Source organism: Gymnoscopelus braueri (assembly GCF_963280865.1).
Source record: "Gymnoscopelus braueri genome assembly, chromosome: 24".
Lineage (NCBI taxonomy): Eukaryota > Metazoa > Chordata > Actinopteri > Myctophiformes > Myctophidae > Gymnoscopelus > Gymnoscopelus braueri.
The window spans coordinates 31,580,919-31,604,567 of record NC_137626.1 but is presented as its reverse complement, the minus strand read 5'-3'; the positions used below and the strand labels follow the sequence as shown (position 1 = coordinate 31,604,567).

Sequence of the window (23,649 nt, the reverse complement as noted above, 5' to 3'; positions counted from 1 at the left end):
ATCGGACGGTACTGTAGGCCACCTTTTCCTATGACATGCTCCACAAGGCTCGGTGTGTATGTATGTGTATGTGCGTGCGATAGTGAGACCAGAACCAGATCTGGGCTAATAGTGCCGGTAAATTAAGCTCACCACTCTCTCTCTCCCTATCTCTCCCTCTCTCTCTCTCATCACATGGGAGCTTCGTCCCCATTACTGAGACGCAGCCATCACCGGGGCGACTGGAGACGGAGAGAGCTGCCTTTTGCAGGACAGCGCAGAATGCAGTGCTGTGATTGGATGTGTGGATAATGTGTGATGTGGTGGTGTGGTGGTGGTGGTGGTGGTGGTGTGTGTGGGTGTGTGTAAGAAAGAGTGTAAGAGTGCGTGCGCGCATCCATGCTTGTGTGCGTGTGCGTGTGTGTAGGTGTGATTGTGTCTGTGTTCCTCTTTGATGTGTGCGCACCTCTCTCAGTGATCATGCAAAGCTCTTCAGTCGCCGTAACCATAGTTTATTTCCTCAATATTCATGTATTCATAACCACCACCACGCATGCATAATGTTGCACACATTACAATGATAAAGAGGGAAATAGTTCACCCCCCTAAGAAAAGTCAAGTGCATGCTAATGCGGCAGATAATCTTTAGGAGCGCCACAACAAAAACAGACACACACTGAGACAATCGTGTCATTGCTGTCTGGTAGAGAAACCTCCTTACTTTTCAGGAAATTAAAAATATAAAACTGTGTTGTTCCAATGGATCTAATAAAGTTATGAGATTTAGTCACAAGCGCTAATACTTTCCGTCGGTTAATAATTTGTAAATCCTACAGGCAGATGTGCAGGTTTACTAATAGCATTGATTCATTAAAAGAAGAAAAAATTAAATGTGGAGATAGGAGGTTTCCACCCGACAGCAACGGTATATCATTGGGATTCTCCTCTCCGGAGGACTGAGGCCTTTTAGGACTGTTAAGAATGTTATTTAGATAGCGCGTTGTTTAGACAGACAGGTTGGATGTTTACCTGGTATCCTAGTTTCTTTGAAGCGCTACATTGTTCTCTTTGCACTCTACGTGACTATTTACCCTGTCGTTTGTTAACCAGGCTTCATGACATTTACTCCGATGTCGCCCTTGTAAGTCCAAGTCGCTCTGGACAAACGTGTCTGCTAAAATGCCTGAAATCGTAAATTGATGGTTGTAAATTAACTGAAAATAAAACTGATCTGTACCATTATGACTCACAATAATTAGTCACATTCAGCCATCCTAATGTCACATCCAAGTGCCTCAATACTGTCTGCTGACACAGCACTTGAACCCTGTATTCTTTGTTGACCAGAGTCTCCCAGGGGAGGGGTCTATTCTGCCCCCCCCCCCACAACAAATCTCTTTGCCAGAAATAGCCGAATGTTCGCCCCCAGAGTAGGTACGCTACATTTCATGTGGTTACCAGAGTGAGGCTATAATACACATATAGATGATTCAGTGCACATCGTCCCCTATATATGGTCATATAGGACATGCATGCACTGGAGTGCTGCTGAGCTTCTTGGATCTCAACGTATTGATTAACAGGCAGCGGCAGTATCACATCAGCATACATTAAACACACACACACACACACACAGGCACACTAAGATAAATGGCCTTTAAATTATCCACCCATAGCAACCATACAGCCACAGGAGGAGCCTCTTTATGCAACATGCTTTGCATTCAACCGCCGTTGCCACTCAAGACAACCTATCAATTATGAAAAAGCCTTTTCTGCAAGCTAAGCTAGTGCGCTCCCCCCTCGGGGGACAGTTTGTCCAGAGGACTTGAATCTTAGATACGGAACGATGGCAATCATACCACTCCAGTGGGTCAACGGTGAGAGCGCTGGCTGCAGTCAAATCCAATCATGCTACAGTGCGGCATGAGAGCTACACCCCCCCCCCACCCCCAGAGGGAGATTCTGGGGGGTCAAGGCTCTCAGTTCCAAATGAGAGCTCTGCCTTGCCGACTTAAAGACGTGATGTGATGTAATCTCAAAAGTGATATGTGTCACTTGTTTTGTCGAGGGGTGTGTGATGAAAAGGATAAATTTGGCCTTTAGCTTTACAAGCTGTGCTCAAATACAAAGAGAAATCTTTGTTGTAAGAGGAAGAGTCATACGACAGGGCGTCGTGCGCCAAAAATAGGCAATCTACAAGCTCACACAAGTCCCGATGCAAGCTTGTAGATTGACTATTTTCAGCGTATATCGAAGTATAAATCGTGCTCGAGTCTTTTGCTCTGGAAACCCTGTAGTGGTAATAAGGGAGAAGCAAACATCAAAGTGTATGTGGCCTGATAATGTGTCCTTGACCAGGACACTGTCATCTCCCTCTTGACAAGATCCTTCCTGCCAACTGGCTCTGAGGCCCTCTGACTGGATGAGAGCGTCAGGTAAAAGCAGAAAATAAAAGTCAACGGAGCAAGATGCTTTAGGGCCGTATTGTAGCCTTAATCAGGAAGCCACAGCAGGTTCGATCCCCACAAACGTAAACATAATCCATGCCAATCGTTAGCCGAAGAGGTTTGCGCTTCAACAGAACAGCTCTCTGTGGAGCGCTAAAACCCATACTAATCCAGTGAGCATTGTACCAAAAAGATATGAAACAGGAAGCACATTTTCCAACTTCCAAGTCAAGGAGGATAAAATTGACGCACATCAGAGCAGAAAAATGCTTATGTGTTTTCTCAAAGAGCCGTGTTCTGAGAATTTGAAGAAACTCTGAAGAAGGCTCTTTGCCTAAATACATAGACTTTTCTATAAATATCAATAAAAGAAAGTATTGTGTCCTCCTTGACTTGAAAGTTTAAGATGTTCTACATGTCTCATGTTGTTTTCTGGAATGTGATCGATCCACTTGAACCCTCTGGCATCCTTATTGTTGTAGATTTGGTGTAGACTAGAGGCAGAAACGCGAGAGCACAGAGCCAACACTGGTCAACTAAGTGTTAGTCGACAAGTATAGAAGGTTTAACCACTTAAACCCTATACGTTTGTTCCTCAGGGCTCTACACTAGTGTCTTTTCTGTTTTCTGTAATTGTGGAGAAAGCTTTTGCTGAAAATAGCCGATCGACAAGCTCCAACGAAGGTTTTTCCCACATTAAGGATGCTGGGCTTTAAGTGGTTAAGTCTGCCTGATGCGTGAGCATTATCCCATTTGAGCATGGAAATACAGAGGCAATGAGAAATATTCCTAATAACAATAAAAAAAAAATACAAAGTTCACATCAGAGTAGTACCTACTACACATTACTACTGTAGCATGCTGCTCCATGGAAAGTGTGCAGTATTATGTAATGCAACCCATTCAGTAGGTCTATTTAATATTCTGTAACAGGTTAATTCTATTACAGTAGATAAAATTCCCCCAAAAGGTTGTCTGCACTTTCCCCAGAAACATCAGCCAAGAGTCAGACTCAGTTGTGTTGTGTATATTCACACACAGGGAACAGACTTAACTTAACTTGACTTACCAGCCAAAGTGGCTTTAGAAAACTATCAACCATGCAGATGTTTTAATGCGCAAAAATGACAAATAGCTCTTTAGTAATTACCATACTATTACTATATATACACTCACTCTCATACGCAGTTTTTTCAATGACTATCATAAACAACATAACACGTTTTAGTGGACTGAAGGCAGACCTGCAAATTCATGAGGTGTGAAAAGAATGTATCAAGAAAGCCTGTCAGAGTAAATCAGTTGTCATTTAGTGACGTTACATTGCAAACTGCTATTCAATGTACACATACCTCAATTACTTTTTTCAGAACCATCCCCAAACACTGTCCACCCACTCTGAAGTGAATAATATCTAAAATGCTTAGATTAATTTCTCAGTTCAAAAGGTTGTGTTGCCATGATGACACATGCAGCTGTTTTTAATTTGTGAGTGATTATCACATAATGTAAACAGACTGTACAGTAGTCTACTGCTGTTACAGTAGCTGGCAATGCAGTTGGGGGGGGGGGTAACGTTCTTTGCTCAAGAGCACTTTGGCTGTTGCTATAAATAGAACAATTGCCCTATCCCTGCAGATTTTCACAGACATTTTTAACACAGCGTTTGGCTATATTTAGATAGGACAAGAGGGGGTCAGGAAGGAGTCGAGAATCAAACCACTTTTTAAATCACTTTCAACAGTGGCATCCCTATTTTGGGGAATTTGGGCATGTCTAACATTGTCAAACACAGCAGATCTACAAGCTCACAACGCATCGTGACGCGAAGCGTTGTGTGTGGGCTTGTAGACCGGCTATTATCACTATTCATTGTAGGAGGAGGTATAAGCAGGGGTCCAGGGACCCTCAGGGTTCATTGAGGGGGTTTCAAATGGACCCTTACAGTTCTGTAACCCCACAAGCCACCGTGGTTCTCCCCTAGAGCAGTGGTTCTCAACCAGTAGTCCGGGGACCCCCAGTGGTCCTTGGGGGGGGGGGGTACCAGGGGGTCCCCAGCAAAATTAGTTAACATAGCGTCACAATCATTTTAACCACTTAGCTTTGGCCATTAAAAAATAGCAGATATACAAGCTCATAGCGCGGCACCGAGTGCATAACACCAAGTGCTATGAGCTTGTAGATCTGCTATTTTTGAAAAATCTTGAAAATGTGTGAATTTCTTTTGAATATATATTTATTTTAAAGCAAAAAATTTTAACTCAAATCTTTGCTTCTGGGGGTCCCTGGCACAAAACATTTTCAGATGGGGGTCCGTGGCCAAATGTATATCAATTTAGGGGTCCTTGGCATGGAAAAGGTTGAAAACCACTGCCCTAGAGACTCAGACTAGAGAGACATCTGTTACCCCCCCCCCACCCGCCACCCCCTTCTCACCTTGAAGTTACTGGCGTTCACCCAGGAGCTGGCCACGCCGTCCACCATCCTGTCCAGCGCCGTCTGGTCCTGCTCCAGGTCCGGCGTCTTCTCCTCGTCCAGGATGCTGTCGATGAGCTCCTGGCCCGCCTGCAGCCTCTTCCCCAGGTCCTTCTGCATCACCTGCTCTATGCAGTGCTCCATGGTTCAGGTTCACCTCCCCCTCCTCCTCCGTGGTGCTCGGCGGACTCGAGGCGGGCCACAGGGGACTCCGCAAAACGCTCTCTGTGCGTGTGTGCGCAGCGGAAACCTTCCAAGGCCACAGTCTCTGCAGCTTCAGGGGTTCTTCTCCTCCCCTCCCGGCGCTCTCGAACCCGAGTCGTCGTGCTCCCAGTCACCCACCAATGACGGGTGTGGGGTGAGGAACCGTTGAGGGATATCTGGCGGATATCTATTCTGTGCAGAGATTCGTTTTTTTTTTTTATAGTTCAACTGCAGCCAGCGTGGGTGAATAAGGCCTTAGATTGGACATATCCTGTGGATGAGGGCTGCTGGAGGGGCTGCACTTCATTCTTCATTCACTTGTACTCCTGCAAGGCAAGGGCAAGTTTATTTGTGCAGCACATTTCAACAGCACGTCAATTAAAAGTGCTTTACACAAAACATTGCAACAACAGTGCAAAATAATAAACATCATGGATGGACGTACAACTGTGACGGATTTAAATAGGAGCCAAGTTTACATACAATGAACACGGAATTGAATACACAGGACCCCAATGGAAACAAGCCATAGTGCTTTCTTGGGTTTAATCCTTTGAGCATCATTTTGTAAAGAACTGTACTTTCTGTGCTTTTTGGGGGCTTCTTTTGCAGACTGTTAATAAAGTATCAATCAATCAATCAACAAGCAACCAAAACATTTCATTTAAACAGTTGGATAGGAAGTCATTCAGTCCCAAGTCAATCCAAAGGAAGCCATAGCTAAATTAACATAGAACATCAGACAGCATTGGACCCTATATAGATATTCAATCTATTAACATTGGTTGCTTATGTCATTATACTGTTATAGCACTGCATTCATTGCTATTACAGTTTCAAATGTTTTTCTATTTGAGCAAATTACATGGCAGTAGTCACAAATATACAACAGTATACATGAAAGTATGAAACTGCAACAATCAATGCTCTTTTTCACTTTTTTTGCACACAAAATCTAAAATATAAGAGACACACCATTCATTGCTATTATAACAATGTCTAATTCTGGTTAGTTTAGCCATTTAGCTTCCAGCCTAGGCTAGTGTTAGCTAGCATAGCATGCTATAATAAACACATCAACCCAACGCCTTGGGTTATTGTTGGGAGAGGTTTTATAAGCCTGTAATGCAGCAACTTTAGACGTTATAACGGTTATAAGGGTTCATAGCCTACCTGCTGCTGTACTTAGTACTCACACCCTCACACACACTCACAGGCTGCCTGGACGGATCGAAGGAAGAGGCTCTTTGGATCGATTGATTCACTTCCAAGGCGTTGCCAGGTTTTGTGAGAGAAACAAGCAACCAGTGTCTAGGAAAACAAGCCCGAAAGAAGCGACTATGTAGGCCACATGAGCAGTGGTGGAAAAAGTACTCAGATGTTTTACTTAAGTAAAAGTATCAATACTGCAATGCAGAAGTACTCTGTTACAAGTAAAAGTCCTGAATTCAAAATTTACTTGAGTAAAAGTACAAAAGTATTGGTATCAAAATGTACTTAAAGTACCAAAAGTAAAAGTACTAAAATGTTTGAAAATAGCAGATCTACAAATAGCCTATGTATAAAATAGGGCTAAAGTGTTTAATGTATGTTTCATAATATCATAATTTATATCTGCAGAGTAACTAGTAAATAAAGTTTTCAAATAATTGTAGTGGAGTGAAAGTACAATATTTGCCTCTGAGATGTAGTGGAGTAGAAGTAAGTATTTGAAATTGGAAATAGTCAAGTAAAGTACAAATACCTCAAAATTATACTTAGGTACAGTACTTAAGCAAATGTACTTAGTTACTTTCCACCACTGTCACTGATCATGTGCATCGGCTATTTGAAAATATCCAATCTACAAGCTCACAACGCGTCGCGGTGCGTTGTGGGCGTAGATCTGCTATTTTCAAAGAAAAATCTTGGGAAAAGGGAAAAGTTTGGAATATTTTCAAATAAATCCACAAAATCTTTTATGGGGGGGGGGGGGTGCTCTGGCCAAAATATCCTTTCCTTGATTGATTGATTGATTGATTGATTGATTGATTGAATATTTTATTAGGCAAAAAAAAAAGTAAAACAGCACAGTTACATTTAAAATACTTTGTCTAACAGGTCCGTTCATAAAAGTCCTTGCGGACTTGTTTCCAATGAGGGCCTTGGTATTCAATTAATAGGCATATATAGTGGCACCACAGTTCAAATATCATTACAAAAAAACAGCAAAAAATAATAATAATAATAATAAATGACATGAAAATGTTTGAGAACATTAGGAAACAAGCCCAACATAAGCAACTACACTTTAGAAACAAGCCTAAATAAGCAAGTACACTTTAGAAACAAGCCCCAAAAGAACACAACTAACCAATATTTACAAGCAACTTTACAGAAAAAGAAGCCCAAAGTCGCTTGAAATAAGCGGACATGGCAACACTGTTCACTTCAAGAAAAAAGTCAAAGTGGCTCCAAAAAAACTGAAGAAAAAATCTACCGGCTGTTAGGACATTAGTTGGATTATAGAGCTGGTAGCTCCCGCTTTAGCGGGTTGTTATAATGCCACTTAAGTTCATTTTAAGGTTGAGAAAATAAACTCAAAAGTAATTCATCTTAAGATTGAGTAACGTGTATTATTCAAATTATATTTTTTCCTAAATCAAATCGCAACGTGTCCCATTTCAGACACCGTATCCAATGTTGCCATGTCGGATTATTATAAGCGACTTTGGGCTTCTTTTTCTGTAAAGTTGCTTGTAAATATTGGTAGTTGCAGGTTGCGTTTTTTGGGGGGTTCTAAAGTGAAGTTGCTTATTTAGGCTTGCTTCCAAATGTTTTATTATTATTTAAACCAGTGGTTCTTCAAATATTTTCTTGAAAATGTTTTGCGCCCACTGCCCAGGGAGCATTTGTGTTGTTAGAATGTTGCAAAAAATTTTTTTCCAAACATTCCAAATGTTATCAATAGCAAAACTTTATGAAAATAGCAGATCTACAAGCTCACAGCGCGTTGCTGTGATCTTGTAGATCGGATATTTTCAAATAGCCAATGCATATGATATGTTTAAAGTGCTCATGATGTGGCCTAAGTTGCTTCTTTTGGTCTTGTTTTCCTAGACCTGGTTGCTTATTTCTCTCACAAAACCTGGCAACACTGACCGTATGCCGTGAAAAAAAAATCTGATGTTTGCGCAACAGTGCCATCTCCCGGTGGAAGTTGGCAAGTCTCATTAAAAGGTCAAAGAAAAGCCCACAGAAAGGAGATGGGGAAAATAAACTGCGGTCACGCTGGCCGCACTTCATAGAGAGACAGTCGCACTAGCCGTGCTTCAAAAATTGCTGCGCAACTACGTGGCCTTTTACGGTTAGGCGAACTGATGGTGCGTTCAATGAAATCGTAAATCCCAACCACTTCAATATATACATGTAAAAATGTAATAAAACTATCTAAAAACATTGTTTGTGTCTAATGTTCTCGTCTGTGATTATTACCAAAATGTTTTACTGAACAAATTATTAATAATAAAATATTGAAATATAACAGTTCAATGTAATTTTTGGGAAAATCTAAAAACAAAGTTATCAACCAGCAACTAAATGTTATTGTGCCAATGTGTGTCCTTTACAATATGTGATTATTACCAATATATTTTACGGTACCGATTAATAATAATAAATTATTGAAATATTACATAATCCCATCCATTTACATGTAATCTTTCGAAACATCATTAAAAATTATAGTTATCATTCAACAACTATATATTAATGTGCCCAAGTGTCTCCTGCACACCAGGGATGATTATCGATATGTTTTACAGCAGCAATTATTAATAATAAATTATGGAAATATTACAGAATCCCATCCATTTCAATGTTATTTTTCGAAAAATCAAAAAACATAGTTATCACCCAAGGACTAAATATGAATGTGCCCAAGTGTCTCCTGCACACCAGGGATCATTATAAATATGTTTTACAGCAGCAATTATTATTAATAAAGTATTGAAATATTACAGAATCCCATCCATTTCAAGGAATCTTTCGAAAAATCATAAAAAAATCTAAAAACATAGTTATCACCCAAGGACTAAATAGTAATGTGCCCCATAGTCTCCTGCACACCAGGGATGATTATCAATATGTTTTACAGCAGCAATTATTAATAATAAATTAATGAAATATTACAGAATGCCATCCATTTCAATGTTATTTTTCGAAAAATCATTAAAAATTCAAAAAACATAGTTATCACCCAAGGACTAAATAGTAAAGTGCCCAATGGTCTCCTGCACACCAGGGATGATTATCAATATGTTTTACAGCAGCAATTATTAATAATAAATTATTGAAATATTACAGAATCCCATCCATTTCCATGTAATCTTTCAAAAAATCATAAAAAATTCAAAAAACATAGGTATCACCCAAGGACTAAATAGTATTATTTCCCATGGTCTCCTGCACACCAGGGATGATTATCAATATGTTTTACAGCAGCAATTATTAATAATAAATTATTGAAATATTACAGAATCCCATTCATTTCAATGTTATTTTTCGAAAAATCATTAAAAATTCAAAAAACATAGTTATCACCCAAGGACTAAATATTAATGTGCCCCATGGTCTCTTGGGTCGGGGGATCTTAGTATAATTTGAAATTCAATTCTAATTCACTTTTTAAACAATAATTTTACTGATTTTCCTTTCAGAAACCAAATTAAATATTGCTCCATTTTTCAAATAATCACTTCCAAATTAAACCTCAGATTATACTAAGATCCCCCGGGCTTTTGGAGTCAGGGCATCTTATTTATTATTTGTTTTTCAATTGGAATAAGCGTCTGAAAAGTATATTTTACTGATTTTCGTTTCAGATCCTAAATAAAACATTGCTTCATTTTGAAACTTTTATTTTTTCCCTTAAAATCTGGAAAATGGCCCATTTTTATGATATTCTCATTAGTATTTTGGCTTTTTTTGATTTGGGACTGACACTGAAAAAAAGCTCTTAAAAAAGGTTTTGGCGTTTTTTCATCCCAGACCAAAAATCAAATAATGGCTTCATTTATCCAATTTTCTAGCCCACCAAAAAATCAGGAAAATGCTCCATTTTTCTGATATTCTGATTAGTATTTTGGCATTTTTTGATTTGGGACTGACAAAGGAAAAAGCTCTTTATTTGTCTTTGTTTTTCTTAATTCATCTGGAATCCAAAAGCCTGGAATGGTTATTATTCAAAATGTCAGTCATCTTTTAGTCTACCTTTTTCATCAAAACAAAGAAGCCATGTGACCATGGGTCAAAGCACATGGTCTTTGTCCTTCAAAGTAAAAGTTGTAGTCTAACATGTAATCAATAGGATCTACAGACAGTCATTAACACCACATGTAATTACTGTATGATGTGTTTTTTAATGCATTTTCTGTCATTTTTTTTAGATCAAAGCTACATCTCACAAAAGTATGTTGCAAGACTACTAAAACCTTTCTGGGACATAAAACCGTAAACTCCTTACATCTATATACTTGTGGTGTGGAAGCTCCACCAGCAGGGGTCATTCACTTTCTAGGACCTGGCTAAGATATGTGTGCACTTCATTTAGGAGAGAATATCTCAACTGTTCTTGGCTAATATGACCCCAGGGAACAACTTAGGAACTGTGACTAATTCTCTATTCGGGACGAAATACCCGAAAATGACCACGCCCTTTTAAAAATCAAATCAAATCAAATCAAGGTTTATTTATATAGCACATTTAACATGACCAGGTCAACCAAAGTGCTGTACAGGTAAAAAGCAAAACAAAGCAAAAAAATAGTAAACAATGAGTAAGCACAGACAAACAAACATTAGCGCCAATAGAGGAAGGTAAGGCTGCTTTAGTTGTTACTGAATGCCAAGGACAAAAAATTAGTCTTTAGTAAAGATGACTGGGCTGCTTTGATGCGTAAAGGAAAGTCATTCCAGAGGGGGCAGCCACGGCAAAGGCCCGGTCACCCCTGGTAACTTTAGTGGGTGCAGTTGGCACTTCCAGCAGCAGCTGGTCAGCAAACCATAACATCAATGCTCAGCATAAAGTGAATACTATCATAATAGTCAAAGGTGTATGGAATTTGAACAATATGTTCAAATTAGAATCTGAAAAGTGAATTGCTAAACAACAAATCGTTGCTAGGAATGTGTCTTGGTGTTACAACAACAGAACAGCTCTGCGATAACTGATACATACTGCACCACACACACACACGCACACGCGCGCACACGCACGCACGCACACACACACACACACACACACACACACACACACACACACACACACACACACACACACACACACACACACACACACACACACACAGTTGCATGTGCTCAGTCCTTTTGATTCCTCGGGTGATGATTGTTTTTAATGTCTAATCACACAACATCTAAATATCGAGATGCAGCAGACTCCAGTTTTGCAGCATTTGCTGTGTCCACTACATGACTTTTGCAGCCACAGTGGAGGAGGATGGCGCAAGCTTTACTGGCATCTGCGAGATGGGTCCAGTAAGGTTCCCAGGTTCGGACATGCTGAATCAGTGCAGCTTGGGTGGGAGGAAGTTCTCAAGGGACCTGGTTACCATTTGACCAACATCAGCCTTCCCTGACTATGGGAAAAGGAGTGCAGGTATCTCAAAGAAACTCTGGTCACCCTTACTTTGGAGCCTGAAAAGATCAACTTTCCATGTCCAAAGATTGGAGTATATGGTCATCATCATATACTGTACGCCGGCAAGAGCCGTGGTGGCCACAGCAGAGTAGATGAATCCTGACAGTGGCTAGTGACTAGTACCGTATGATATCATACTAGTCAATGGTGTATAGAATAGTAATACTATATAGTATTACACTTTATGCTGAGCATTGTTGAACATACTGTATTAGCTCTAGCTGTAGGTCTATCATCATAGGAATTAGTTCTACTGTTAAATCATTCTTGTTTCAATGAAATTACATCGTAAGATACATTGGTTGTTTCAGAACATAGTAGCCATATTTGTGATAATCAAATTAGTGTCCTCTAGATAGATTAAATCATAAAGATAAGCATTCAAACATGTTTTTAATTGTCAAAAAACATGATTTAGACACCAAGTTTGCATAGCTGAAAATGTGGTTCAAACATTATAGCCAAAAACTTTGTCAGGTGGTGGTCATATTGGATTTAGCCACTATGATGACCCTGAAGGTTGCTGGCTCGGGCGCTCTTGCTAAATCATTAGAGCATGCCCTGGGTTACATCTGGGACAAATGTGGTGCTCTTAGATTGATCCTAAAAATATCCTTATGGCCCTGGACAGTAATACGTTTCTTTTAGCTGTTCTGTCAAATATCAAATTAGAAATTTTACACTTTACTATGTTTCCCTAATCATAAGTATTCTGAACATTTTGAACACCTCAGTAAATCTGTAGCTCCAGAGCCATGTTGGAAGTAGTGCACCGGTTATGGTCATTTAAAAAAAGAGCGTGGTCATTTTCGGGTGTTTCATTCCGGATAGAGAATTAGTCACAGTTCCTAAGTTGTTCCCTGGGGTCATATTAGCCAAGAACAGTTGATATATTCTCTCCTAAATTAAGTACATACAATAACGAATACATCACATGGATGCACCTGGGATGTATCATCAGTGTTGTAGCCTGGGGTCATAGGGTGTTTCGGGTCTCGCAACATGAACCCTCGCCCAGGTGACCCAGCCGGGGTTGATCAAGCCCCAACTTACATCCCAGGTAGCTACCCACGGTCAGTCCTACTTTTTACTGTCTTTCCTAGGGAAAGACAGTAAATTAAGTTCCCTCACATATACAAATGACATCCTGCACATAATTCTACATTCAATAAAACTATGAACTCTGACTGGGGAGGGAGTTTGGGATATAGGTGGGTTACTTATTGATAATGGGTAATGGGTTATTAGTCTAATGATCATTAAAGAACGACTTCACCCATTTTCAACCTATCTTCATAGATCCTCACTAATGCTCCTGCTAAAATTGTGTGATTTTTTTCTTCTCAGTCTGTGTCTCATAGGAGGGCTATGGACACTTCAGAAACGCATCTACCAGTGAAAGTATAAAGAACGTTCAGGGCATACTTGCCAGCATTAGCCATAGATGGATAACACCGCAAGGTGGATCATGGCAAGGTGTCCAGAAACCTAATGGGATGAATGACCTATTCAGTCCCGACTTTAGTGACCTATTTGATCACAACCTTCCCAAATGGAGATTCCCATAGATGGAGACAATTAACCTCCCCAAGTCTGACATCTGATGGCAATTGATATCCCTTTAAAGCTTTAGTTAATACTAGTTGGTATTATAAGAATATGCGATTGCTTTAATTACTATTGTTTAATTGCTGTCCCAATAAAGAAGACAAAACTGTCAGATGGCCCGGCCGTTGAAGTGATGAGAGGTCATCTGTCTGTACATGTGTATGCATTTGTGGTTTCTGTTCCTTTCTGTCCTTCCCTAATCTTAGAAAGATGCAGGTTGGAGAGAAATCCCCCCCCCCCCCATTGTTTGAAGACAAATGCTGAGTCAGGTGGCGAACCAACCTGAAGACCATCCCACATTTCAGTATATAGGGGCTCTAGGGACAGATAAGAGGGCTCAGACTTAGTGAGGTGACCTCGATGCAATTTGTTGCTGATAAGGAAAGCTAGTGTGAGCCATGAGATCTCTGTTAAGTACATTTCTCTAACTTTTAACTTACTGCTTGATTAATTAATACACTTAATTTTAACAGTCTTGTCTGCTCTTAATTTCACCAATACAATGGACGGACAAACGACAAATTATGTCATTGCACAATTTGTCTGTTGTTTAAATAGCTGAAATCTCCAACACATCATAGAATCTCTCCTAGACGATTATCATGGAGATACCTAACATACCTAGCGCTGACATCAGAGAACCCCTACTGGAACTCCATATATGGAGATAACCAAAACGTCCAGGACAAACATCAAAGTCCTAAGGGAGTTCATCAGGACTGACATCATGGCTAAGGGAGTTCATCAGTGAAACCGAGCGACATTAACTCTTAGATAAGCATCAGACAACTCATCAGCCTAGTTGGTTTTCACAGCCTAAGCCTTACATATCGATTTTACTTACTTCTCATGGCGGCTCTCGGATCTGGTCAAAGAATCAGCCGATTATCAGTTCAACAGAAAGGATTTTTTTCCCTTCAATATTTAAAATTGTATATATTTGTTTTTATTAACGCGAGAACAATGGTTTCCATTATAGCGTGCTAACAGGAATAGAAAGCCTGTAGTTTCTATTATCTTGGATTCCCCATCGGATTTTTTTTTCCGATGGGTGCCATATTATCATGAGCATTATTGAGGAACAATTATATGAAGACAGGTTGAAAATGGGTGAACTCGTCCTTTAAATCCTGATGTGAAAGAAAATATTTGTATAGAAGAACAAAAAGGTTGTTAGGTTGACAGCACCTCAGTAAAACTACTAAGGTGCTGTGAAGTTGGGAGGCACAAGGGGAAAGTGAATGACCCCTGCTGGTGGAGCTTCCACACCACAAGTATATAGTTGTAAGGGATTTACGGTTTTATGTCCCAGAAAGGTTTGGTAGTCTTGCAACATACTTTTGTGAGCCGTAGCTTTGATCTAAAAAAAAAGACAGAAAAGGCATTAAAAACAACATCATACAGTCATTAGATGTGGTGTTAATGACTGTCTGTAGATCCTATTGCTTACATGTTAGACTACAACTTTTACTTTGAAGGACAAAGACCATGTGATGTAACACGTGGTCACGTGACATCTTTGTTTTGATGAAAAATGTAGATTAAAAGATGACTGACATTTTGAAAAACAAAGACAAATAAAGATGTTTTCCTTTGTCAGTCCCAAATCAAAAGATGACAAAATACTAATCAGAATATCAGAAAAATGGAGCATTTTCCTGATTTTTGGGTGGGCTAGAAAATTGAAAAAATGAAGACATTCTTTGATTTTTATTCTGGGATGAAAAAACTGAAAAAAACCCTATTTTGAGCTTTTCTCAGTGTCAGTCCCAAATCAAAAGACGCCAAAATACTAAGCACAATATCAGAAAAATGGAACATTTTCCTGATTTTTTTGTGGGCTAGAAAATTGGAAAAATGAAGCAATGTTTAATTTAGATTCTAAAAGGAAAATCAGTAAAATAGACTTTTCAGATGTGAATTTGAATTGAATATAATATATCAGATTATACTAAGATACCCCCAACTGACCTTGGGATCTTAGTATAATCTGAGGTTTAATTTGGAAGTGATTATTTGAAAAATGGAGCAATATTTAATTTGGTTTCTGAAAGGAAAATCAGTAAAATAATTATTTGAAAAGTGAATCGGAATTGAATTTCAAATTATACTAAGATCCCCCGACCCTCTTGCACACCAGGGATGATTATCAATATGTTTTACACAAGCAATTATTAATAATACATTATTGAAATATTACAGAATCCCATCCATTTCAATGTTATCTTTCAAAAAATCATAAAAAATTCAAAAAACATAGTTATCACCCAAGGACTAAATAGTATTATTTCCCATGGTCTCTTGCACACCAGGGATGATTATCAATATGTTTTACAGCAGCAATTATTAATAATAAATTATTGAAATATTAAAGAATCCCATCCATTTCCATGTTATCTTTCAAAAAATCATAAACAAATCAAAAAACATAGTTAAAAAACATAGTTATCACCCAAGGACTAAATATTAATGTGCCCCATGGTCGGGGGATCTTAGTATAATTTGAAATTCAATTCTAATTCACTTTTTAAACAATAATTTTACTGATTTTCCTTTCAGAAACCAAATTAAATATTGCTCCATTTTTCAAATAATCACTTCCAAATTAAACCTCAGATTATACTAAGATCCCAAGGTCCGTCGGGGTCGGGGGATCTTAGTATAATTTGAAATTCAATTCTAATTCACTTTTTAAACAATAATTTTACTGATTTTCCTTTCAGAAACCAAATTAAATATTGCTCCATTTTTCAAATAATCACTTCCAAATTAAACCTCAGATTATACTAAGATCCCCCGGGCTTTTGGAGTCAGGGCATCTTATTTATTATTTGTTTTTCAATTGGAATAAGCGTCTGAAAAGTATATTTTACTGATTTTCGTTTCAGATCCTAAATAAAACATTGCTTCATTTTGAAACTTTTCTTTTTTCCCTTAAAATCTGGAAAATGGCCCATTTTTATGATATTCTCATTAGTATTTTGGCTTTTTTTGATTTGGGACTGACACTGAAAAAAAGCTCTTAAAAAAGGTTTTGGCGTTTTTTCATCCCAGACCAAAAATCAAATAATGGCTTCATTTATCCAATTTTCTAGCCCACCAAAAAATCAGGAAAATTCTCCATTTTTCTGATATTCTGATTAGTATTTTGGCATTTTTTGATTTGGGACTGACAAAGGAAAAAGCTCTTTATTTGTCTTTTTTTTTCTTAATTCATCTGGAATCCAAAAGCCTGGAATGGTTATTATTGAAAATGTCAGTCATCTTTTAGTCTACCTTTTTCATCAAAACAAAGAAGCCATGTGACCATGGGTCAAAGCACATGGTCTTTGTCCTTCAAAGTAAAAGTTGTAGTCTAACATGTAATCAATAGGATCTACAGACAGTCATTAACACCACATGTAATTACTGTATGATGTGTTTTTTAATGCATTTTCTGTCATTTTTTTTAGATCAAAGCTACATCTCACAAAAGTATGTTGCAAGACTACTAAAACCTTTCTGGGACATAAAACCGTAAACTCCTTACAACTATATACTTGTGGTGTGGAAGCTCCACCGGCAGGGGTCATTCACTTTCTAGGACCTGGCTAAGATATGTGTGCACTTCATTTAGGAGAGAATATCTCAACTGTTCTTGGCTAATATGACCCCAGGGAACAACTTAGGAACTGTGACTAATTCTCTATTCGGGACGAAATACCCGAAAATGACCACGCCCTTTTAAAAATCAAATCAAATCAAATCAAGGTTTATTTATATAGCACATTTAACATGACCAGGTCAACCAAAGTGCTGTACAGGTAAAAAGCAAAACAAAGCAAAAAAAAAAAAAAAAAAAACAGGAAGCAAACAATGCAATGTAAGCCGACAATAGTAAACAATGAGTAAGCACAGACAAACAAACATTAGCGCCAATAGAGGAAGGTAAGGCTGCTTTAGTTGTTACTGAATGCCAAGGACAAAAAATTAGTCTTTAGTAAAGATGACTGGGCTGCTTTGATGCGTAAAGGTAAGTCATTCCAGAGGGGGCAGCCACGGCAAAGGCCCGGTCACCCCTGTAACTTTAGTGGGTGCAGTTGGCACTTCCAGCAGCAGCTGGTCAGCAAACCATAACATCAATGCTCAGCATAAAGTGAATACTATCATAATAGTCAAAGGTGTATGGAATTTGAACAATATGTTCAAATTAGAATCTGAAAAGTGAATTGCTAAACAACAAATCGTTGCTAGGAATGTGTCTTGGTATTACTACAACAACAGAACAGCTCTGCGATAACTGATACATACTGCACCACGCACACACACGCACACGAGCACACACACACACACACACACACACACACACACACACACACACACACACACACACACACACACACACACACACACACACACACACACACACACACACACACAGTTGCATGTGCTCAGTCCTTTTGATTCCTCGGGTGATGATTGTTTTTAATGTCCTAATCACACAACATCTATATATCGAGATGCAGCAGACTCCAGTTTTGCAGCATTTGCTGTGTCCACTACATGACTTTTGCAGCCACAGTGGAGGAGGATGGCGCAAGCTTTACTGGCATCTGCGAGATGGGTCCAGTAAGGTTCCCAGGTTCGGACATGCTGAATCAGTGCAGCTTGGCTGGGAGGAAGTTCTCAAGGGACCTGGTTACCATTTGACCAACATCAGCCTTCCCTGACTATGGGAAAAGGAGTGCAGGTATCTCAAAGAAACTCTGGTCACCCTTACTTTGGAGCCTGAAAAGATCAACTTTCCATGTCCAAAGATTGGAGTATATGGTCATCATCATATACTGTACGCCGGCAAGAGCCGTGGTGGCCACAGCAGAGTAGATGAATCCTGACAGTGGCTAGTGACTAGTACCGTATGATATCATACTAGTCAATGGTGTATAGAATAGTAATACTATATAGTATAGGTCATATTGGATTTGGCCACTATGATGACCCTGAAGGTTGCTGGCTCGGGCGCTCTTGCTAAATCATTAGAGCATGCCCTGGGTTACATCTGGGACAAATGTGGTGCTCTTAGATTGATTTGCGCAAAAATATCCTTATGGCCCTGGACAGTAATACGTTTCTTTTAGCTGTTCTGTCAAATATCAAATTAGAAATTTTACACTTTACTATGTTTCCCTAATCATAAGTATTCTGAACATTTTGAACACCTCAGTAAATCTGTAGCTCCAAAGGTTTAGCAGATAGAGCCATGTTGGAAGTAGTGCACCGGTTATGGTCATTTAAAAAAAGAGCGTGGTCATTTTCGGGTATTTCATTCCGGATAGAGAATTAGTCACAGTTCCTAAGTTGTTCCCTGGGGTCATATTAGCCAAGAGAACAGTTGAGATATTCTCTCCTAAATTAAGTACATACAATAAAGAATACATCACATGGATGCACCTGGGATGTATCATCAGTGTTGTAGCCTGGGGTCATAGGGTGTTTCGGGTCTCGCAACATGAACCCTCGCCCAGGTGACCCAGCCGGGGTTGATCAAGCCCCAACTTACATCCCAGGTAGCTACCCACGGTCAGTCCTATAGGGAAAGACAGTAAATTAAGTTCCCTCACATATACAAATGACATCCTGCACATAATTCTACATTCAATAAAACTATGAACTCTGACTGGGGAGGGAGTTTGGGATATAGGTGGGTTACTTATTGATAATGGGTAATGGTTTATTAGTCTAATGATCATTAAAGAACGACTTCACCCATTTTCAACCTATCTTCATAGATCCTCACTAATGCTCCTGCTAAAATTGTGTGATTTTTTTTCTTCTCAGTCTGTGTCTCATAGGAGGGCTATGGACACTTCAGAAACGCATCTACCAGTGAAAGTATAAAGAACGTTCAGGGCATACTTGCCAGCATTAGCCATAGATGGATAACACCGCAAGGTGGATCATGGCAAGGTGCCCAGAAACCTAATGGGATGAATGACCTATTCAGTCCCGACTTTAGTGACCTATTCGATCACAACCTTCCCAAATGGAGATTCCCATAGATGGAGACAATTAACCTCCCCAAGTCTGACATCTGATGGCAATTGATATCCCTTTAAAGCTTTAGTTAATACTAGTTGGTATTATAAGAATATGCGATTGCTTTAATTACTATTGTTTAATTGCTGTCCCAATAAAGAAGACAAAACTGTCAGATGTCCCGGCCGTTGAAGTGATGAGAGGTCATCTGTCTGTACATGTGTATGCATTTGTGGTTTCTGTTCCTTTCTGTCCTTCCCTAATCTTAGAAAGATGCAGGTTGGAGAGAAATCCCCCCCCCCCATTGTTTGAAGACAAATGCTGAGTCAGGTGGCGAACCAACCTGAAGACCATCCCACATTTCAGTATATAGGGGCTCTAGGGACAGATAAGAGGGCTCAGACTTAGTGAGGTGACCTCGATGCAATTTGTTGCTGATAAGGAAAGCTAGTGTGAGCCCAGAGATCTCTGTTAAGTACATTTCTCTAACTTTTAACTTACTGCTTGATTAATAAATACACTTAATTTTAACAGTCTTGTCTGCTCTTAATTTCACCAATACAATGGACGGACGCACGACAAATTATGTCATTGCACAATTTGTCTGTTGTTTAAATAGCTGAAATCTCCAACACATCATAGAATCTCTCCTAGACGATTATCATGGAGATACCTAACATAACTAGCGCTGACATCAGAGAACCCCTACTGGAACTCCATATATGGAGATAACCAAAACGTCCAGGACAAACATCAAAGTCCTAAGGGAGTTCATCAGGACTGACATCATGGCTAAGGGAGTTCATCAGTGAAACCGAGCGACATTAGATAAGCATCAGACAACTCATCAGCCTAGTTGGTTTTCACAGCCTAAGCCTTACATATCGATTTTACTTACTTCTCATAGCGGCTCTCGGATCTGGTCAAAGAATCAGCCGATTATCAGTTCAACAGAAAGGATTTTTTTCCCTTCAATATTTAAAATTGTATATATTTGTTTTTATTAACGCGAGAACAATGGTTTCCATTATAGCGTGCTAACAGGAATAGAAAGCCTGTAGTTTATATTATCTTGGATTCCCCATCGATTATTTTTTTCTCGATGGGTGCCATATTATCATGAGCATTATTGAGGAACAATTATATGAAGACAGGTTGAAAATGGGTGAACTCGTCCTTTAAATCCTGATGTGAAAGAAAATATTTGTATAGAAGAACAAAAAGGTTGTTAGGTTGACAGCACCTCAGTAAAACTACTAAGGTGCTGTGAAGTTGGGAGGCACAAGGGGAAAGTGAATGACCCCTGCTGGTGGAGCTTCCACACCACAAGTATATAGTTGTAAGGGATTTACGGTTTTATGTCCCAGAAAGGTTTGGTAGTCTTGCAACATACTTTTGTGAGCCGTAGCTTTGATCTAAAAAAAAAGACAGAAAAGGCATTAAAAACAACATCATACAGTCATTAGATGTGGTGTTAATGACTGTCTGTAGATCCTATTGCTTACATGTTAGACTACAACTTTTACTTTGAAGGACAAAGACCATGTGATGTAACACGTGGTCACGTGACATCTTTGTTTTGATGAAAAATGTAGATTAAAAGATGACTGACATTTTGAAAAACAAAGACAAATAAAGATGTTTTCCTTTGTCAGTCCCAAATCAAAAGATGCCAAAATACTAAGCACAATATCAGAAAAATTGAGCATTTTCCTGATTTTTGGGTAGGCTAGAAAATTGGAAAAATGAAGCAATGTTTAATTTAGATTCTAAAAGGAAAACCAGTAAAATAGACATTCTTTGATTTTTATTCTGGGATGAAAAAATTGAAAAAAACCCTATTTTGAGCTTTTCTCAGTGTCAGTCCCAAATCAAAAGACGCCAAAATACTAAGCACAATATCAGAAAAATGGAGCATTTTCCTGATTTTTTTGTGGGCTAGAAAATTGGAAAAATGAAGCAATGTTTAATTTAGATTCTAAAAGGAAAATCAGTAAAATAGACTTTTCAGATGTGAATTTGAATTGAATATAATATATCAGATTATACTAAGATACCCCCAACTGACCTTGGGATCTTAGTATAATCTGAGGTTTAATTTGGAAGTGATTATTTGAAAAATGGAGCAATATTTAATTTGGTTTCTGAAAGGAAAATCAGTAAAATAATTATTTGAAAAGTGAATCGGAATTGAATTTCAAATTATACTAAGATCCCCCGACCGGGTGACAGCTATGTTTTTTGAATTTCTTATTATTTTTCGAAAGATTACATGGAAATGGATGGGATTCTGTAATATTTTAATAATGTATTATTAATAATTGGTACAGTAAAACATATTGGTAATAATCACATATTGTAAAGGACACACATGGGCACAATAACATTTAGTTGCTGGGTGATAACTCTGTTTTTAGATTTTTGTAATGATTTTCCCAAAAGATTCATTGAACTGTATGGGATTCTGTAATATTTCAATATTTTATTATTAATAATTTGTCCAGTAAAACATTTTGGTAATCATCACAGACGAGAACATTAGACACAAACAATGTTTTTAGATTGTTTTATTACATTTTTACATGTATATATTGAAGTGACTGGGATTTACGATTTCATTGAACGCACCATCAGTTCGCCTAACGTACAAGGCCACGTAGCTGCGCAGGAATATTTGAAGCGCGGCTAGTGCGACTGTCTCTCTCTGAAGTGCGGCCAGCGTCACCGCAGTGAAAATAATAGAGCAACTGTCACTTACAGTTGCAGGTGGCACCTTATAAATACTAGTCCATACCCAGTTACGTGCGCAGTCAAAAGTATTTGCAGACTTGGGGTACAAAGTAGCCTATATGGATAATATGCTTAGTTAAACTTTGGGAGACCAAGTTTGTTGTGGTCTTTACATGGATGGATTGATTGATTGATTGATTGATGTACTTTATTTAGTAAGACATGAGAACAACAGTACATGGAAGTACAAATTCACAATACAAGGTCTACTAAACTGGAAGGCTCATTAAGCAAGCTTGTTTAAAATGAGATCCCCACGCACGGACACAAATAATGATGACATAAGAGACAGACAGATATACACACTACTATACAGAACGTCATACAATCAGCTTACAGGTTACTGGTATGAAAAATAAAAAATATGTACAAGAGAAAAAAGAGGAAGAGTTCGGGGAGGGGGTTAAAGTGAAAATGGGCCCTCTGCACAGAATCACCACGGCCCCCCAGCCAGCCAGGCCCTTGGCTCCAGGGCCCCCTTGGCTCCAGGACCCCTGTGCACGTGCACAAAGTGCACAAGCCATAATCCGTCCCTTTCTTGCATGTTAAGAATGGCATTGATTGAGCACAGCTCCTGAGACAGACAGTCTGGGCCGGGCTATACTATGGGGGAGAGAGTTGTTAAGAGATCAACTTGATACTTGGGATGATGGGCACATTATCAAATTACCTCCAAGTGGTCCACGAAGCATTCGGACCCCCGGTTGGGGTTCACAAGTTGTTGTTGTGGTAAGAAGACAGCCGTCTGTGTACTCCTCTGACTCCATAGCTACTCCAGCGACACACGCACGCACGCACGCACGCACGCACACACACACACACACACACACACACACACACACACACACACACACACACACACACACACACACACACACACACACACACACACACACACACACACACATAGTATTGCTGCTGCTGCTTATAACAACTATAATGTGTCTCATCTGGTGATTTCCCTGAAACCGTCTCTAGATGAACATACACAATCTGTCCAACAGAGGCCGCTGTAAGGCTGCTCACCCCTCAGTGCCAGTAGCAGCTGCTGTTAGGAGTTCAACTGAACCTAAACATTAGCCTGGTAAACCCTCCCTCCGGAAATCTCATTCCCATTTGATTCAATAAATTACAAATGAGATTTCCGGAGGGAGGGTTTACCAGGCTACCTAAACATCACTGACCACCATTAATATGCATCACTATCTTAACCTGCTCACTGATCTGTCTCATATGTACTGTAGGTGAATACTGAATATAATGATGCACTTGAATGACTTATTAAAGTATTAGCAAGACACTTTAGTCTACATCGAAAGTTTCACTTTCATTTAACAACCTCAGTGACTCAAGTTCACCTAGTAACAGCATTTACTGAATTTCTATTGGTTGTAGCCCGAGTTGCGACCTGCGCACATTAACATTAAAGTG

The 23,649-nt window shown here is 39.1% G+C and overlaps 1 protein-coding gene across 5 annotated transcripts in view; it reads right to left on the bottom strand.

Moving 5' to 3' along the window:
* Positions 1 to 6,379, bottom strand: part of LOC308080809 (CLIP-associating protein 1-B-like) — a 92,469-nt gene extending 86,090 nt beyond the window's left edge. For all 5 annotated transcript variants that reach the window (XM_080422821.1, XM_080422823.1, XM_080422822.1 and 2 more), the window contains exons 1-2: positions 6,282 to 6,379; positions 4,866 to 5,434 (exon numbers count right to left, since the gene is read on the bottom strand). In XM_080422821.1, the coding sequence (XP_080278947.1) occupies positions 4,866 to 5,048 (183 nt within the window). In that variant the 5' untranslated portion in view covers positions 5,049 to 5,434; positions 6,282 to 6,379. The remainder of the gene's footprint in view (positions 1 to 4,865; positions 5,435 to 6,281) is intronic.
* Between the last annotated feature and the right edge of the window lie 17,270 nt (positions 6,380 to 23,649).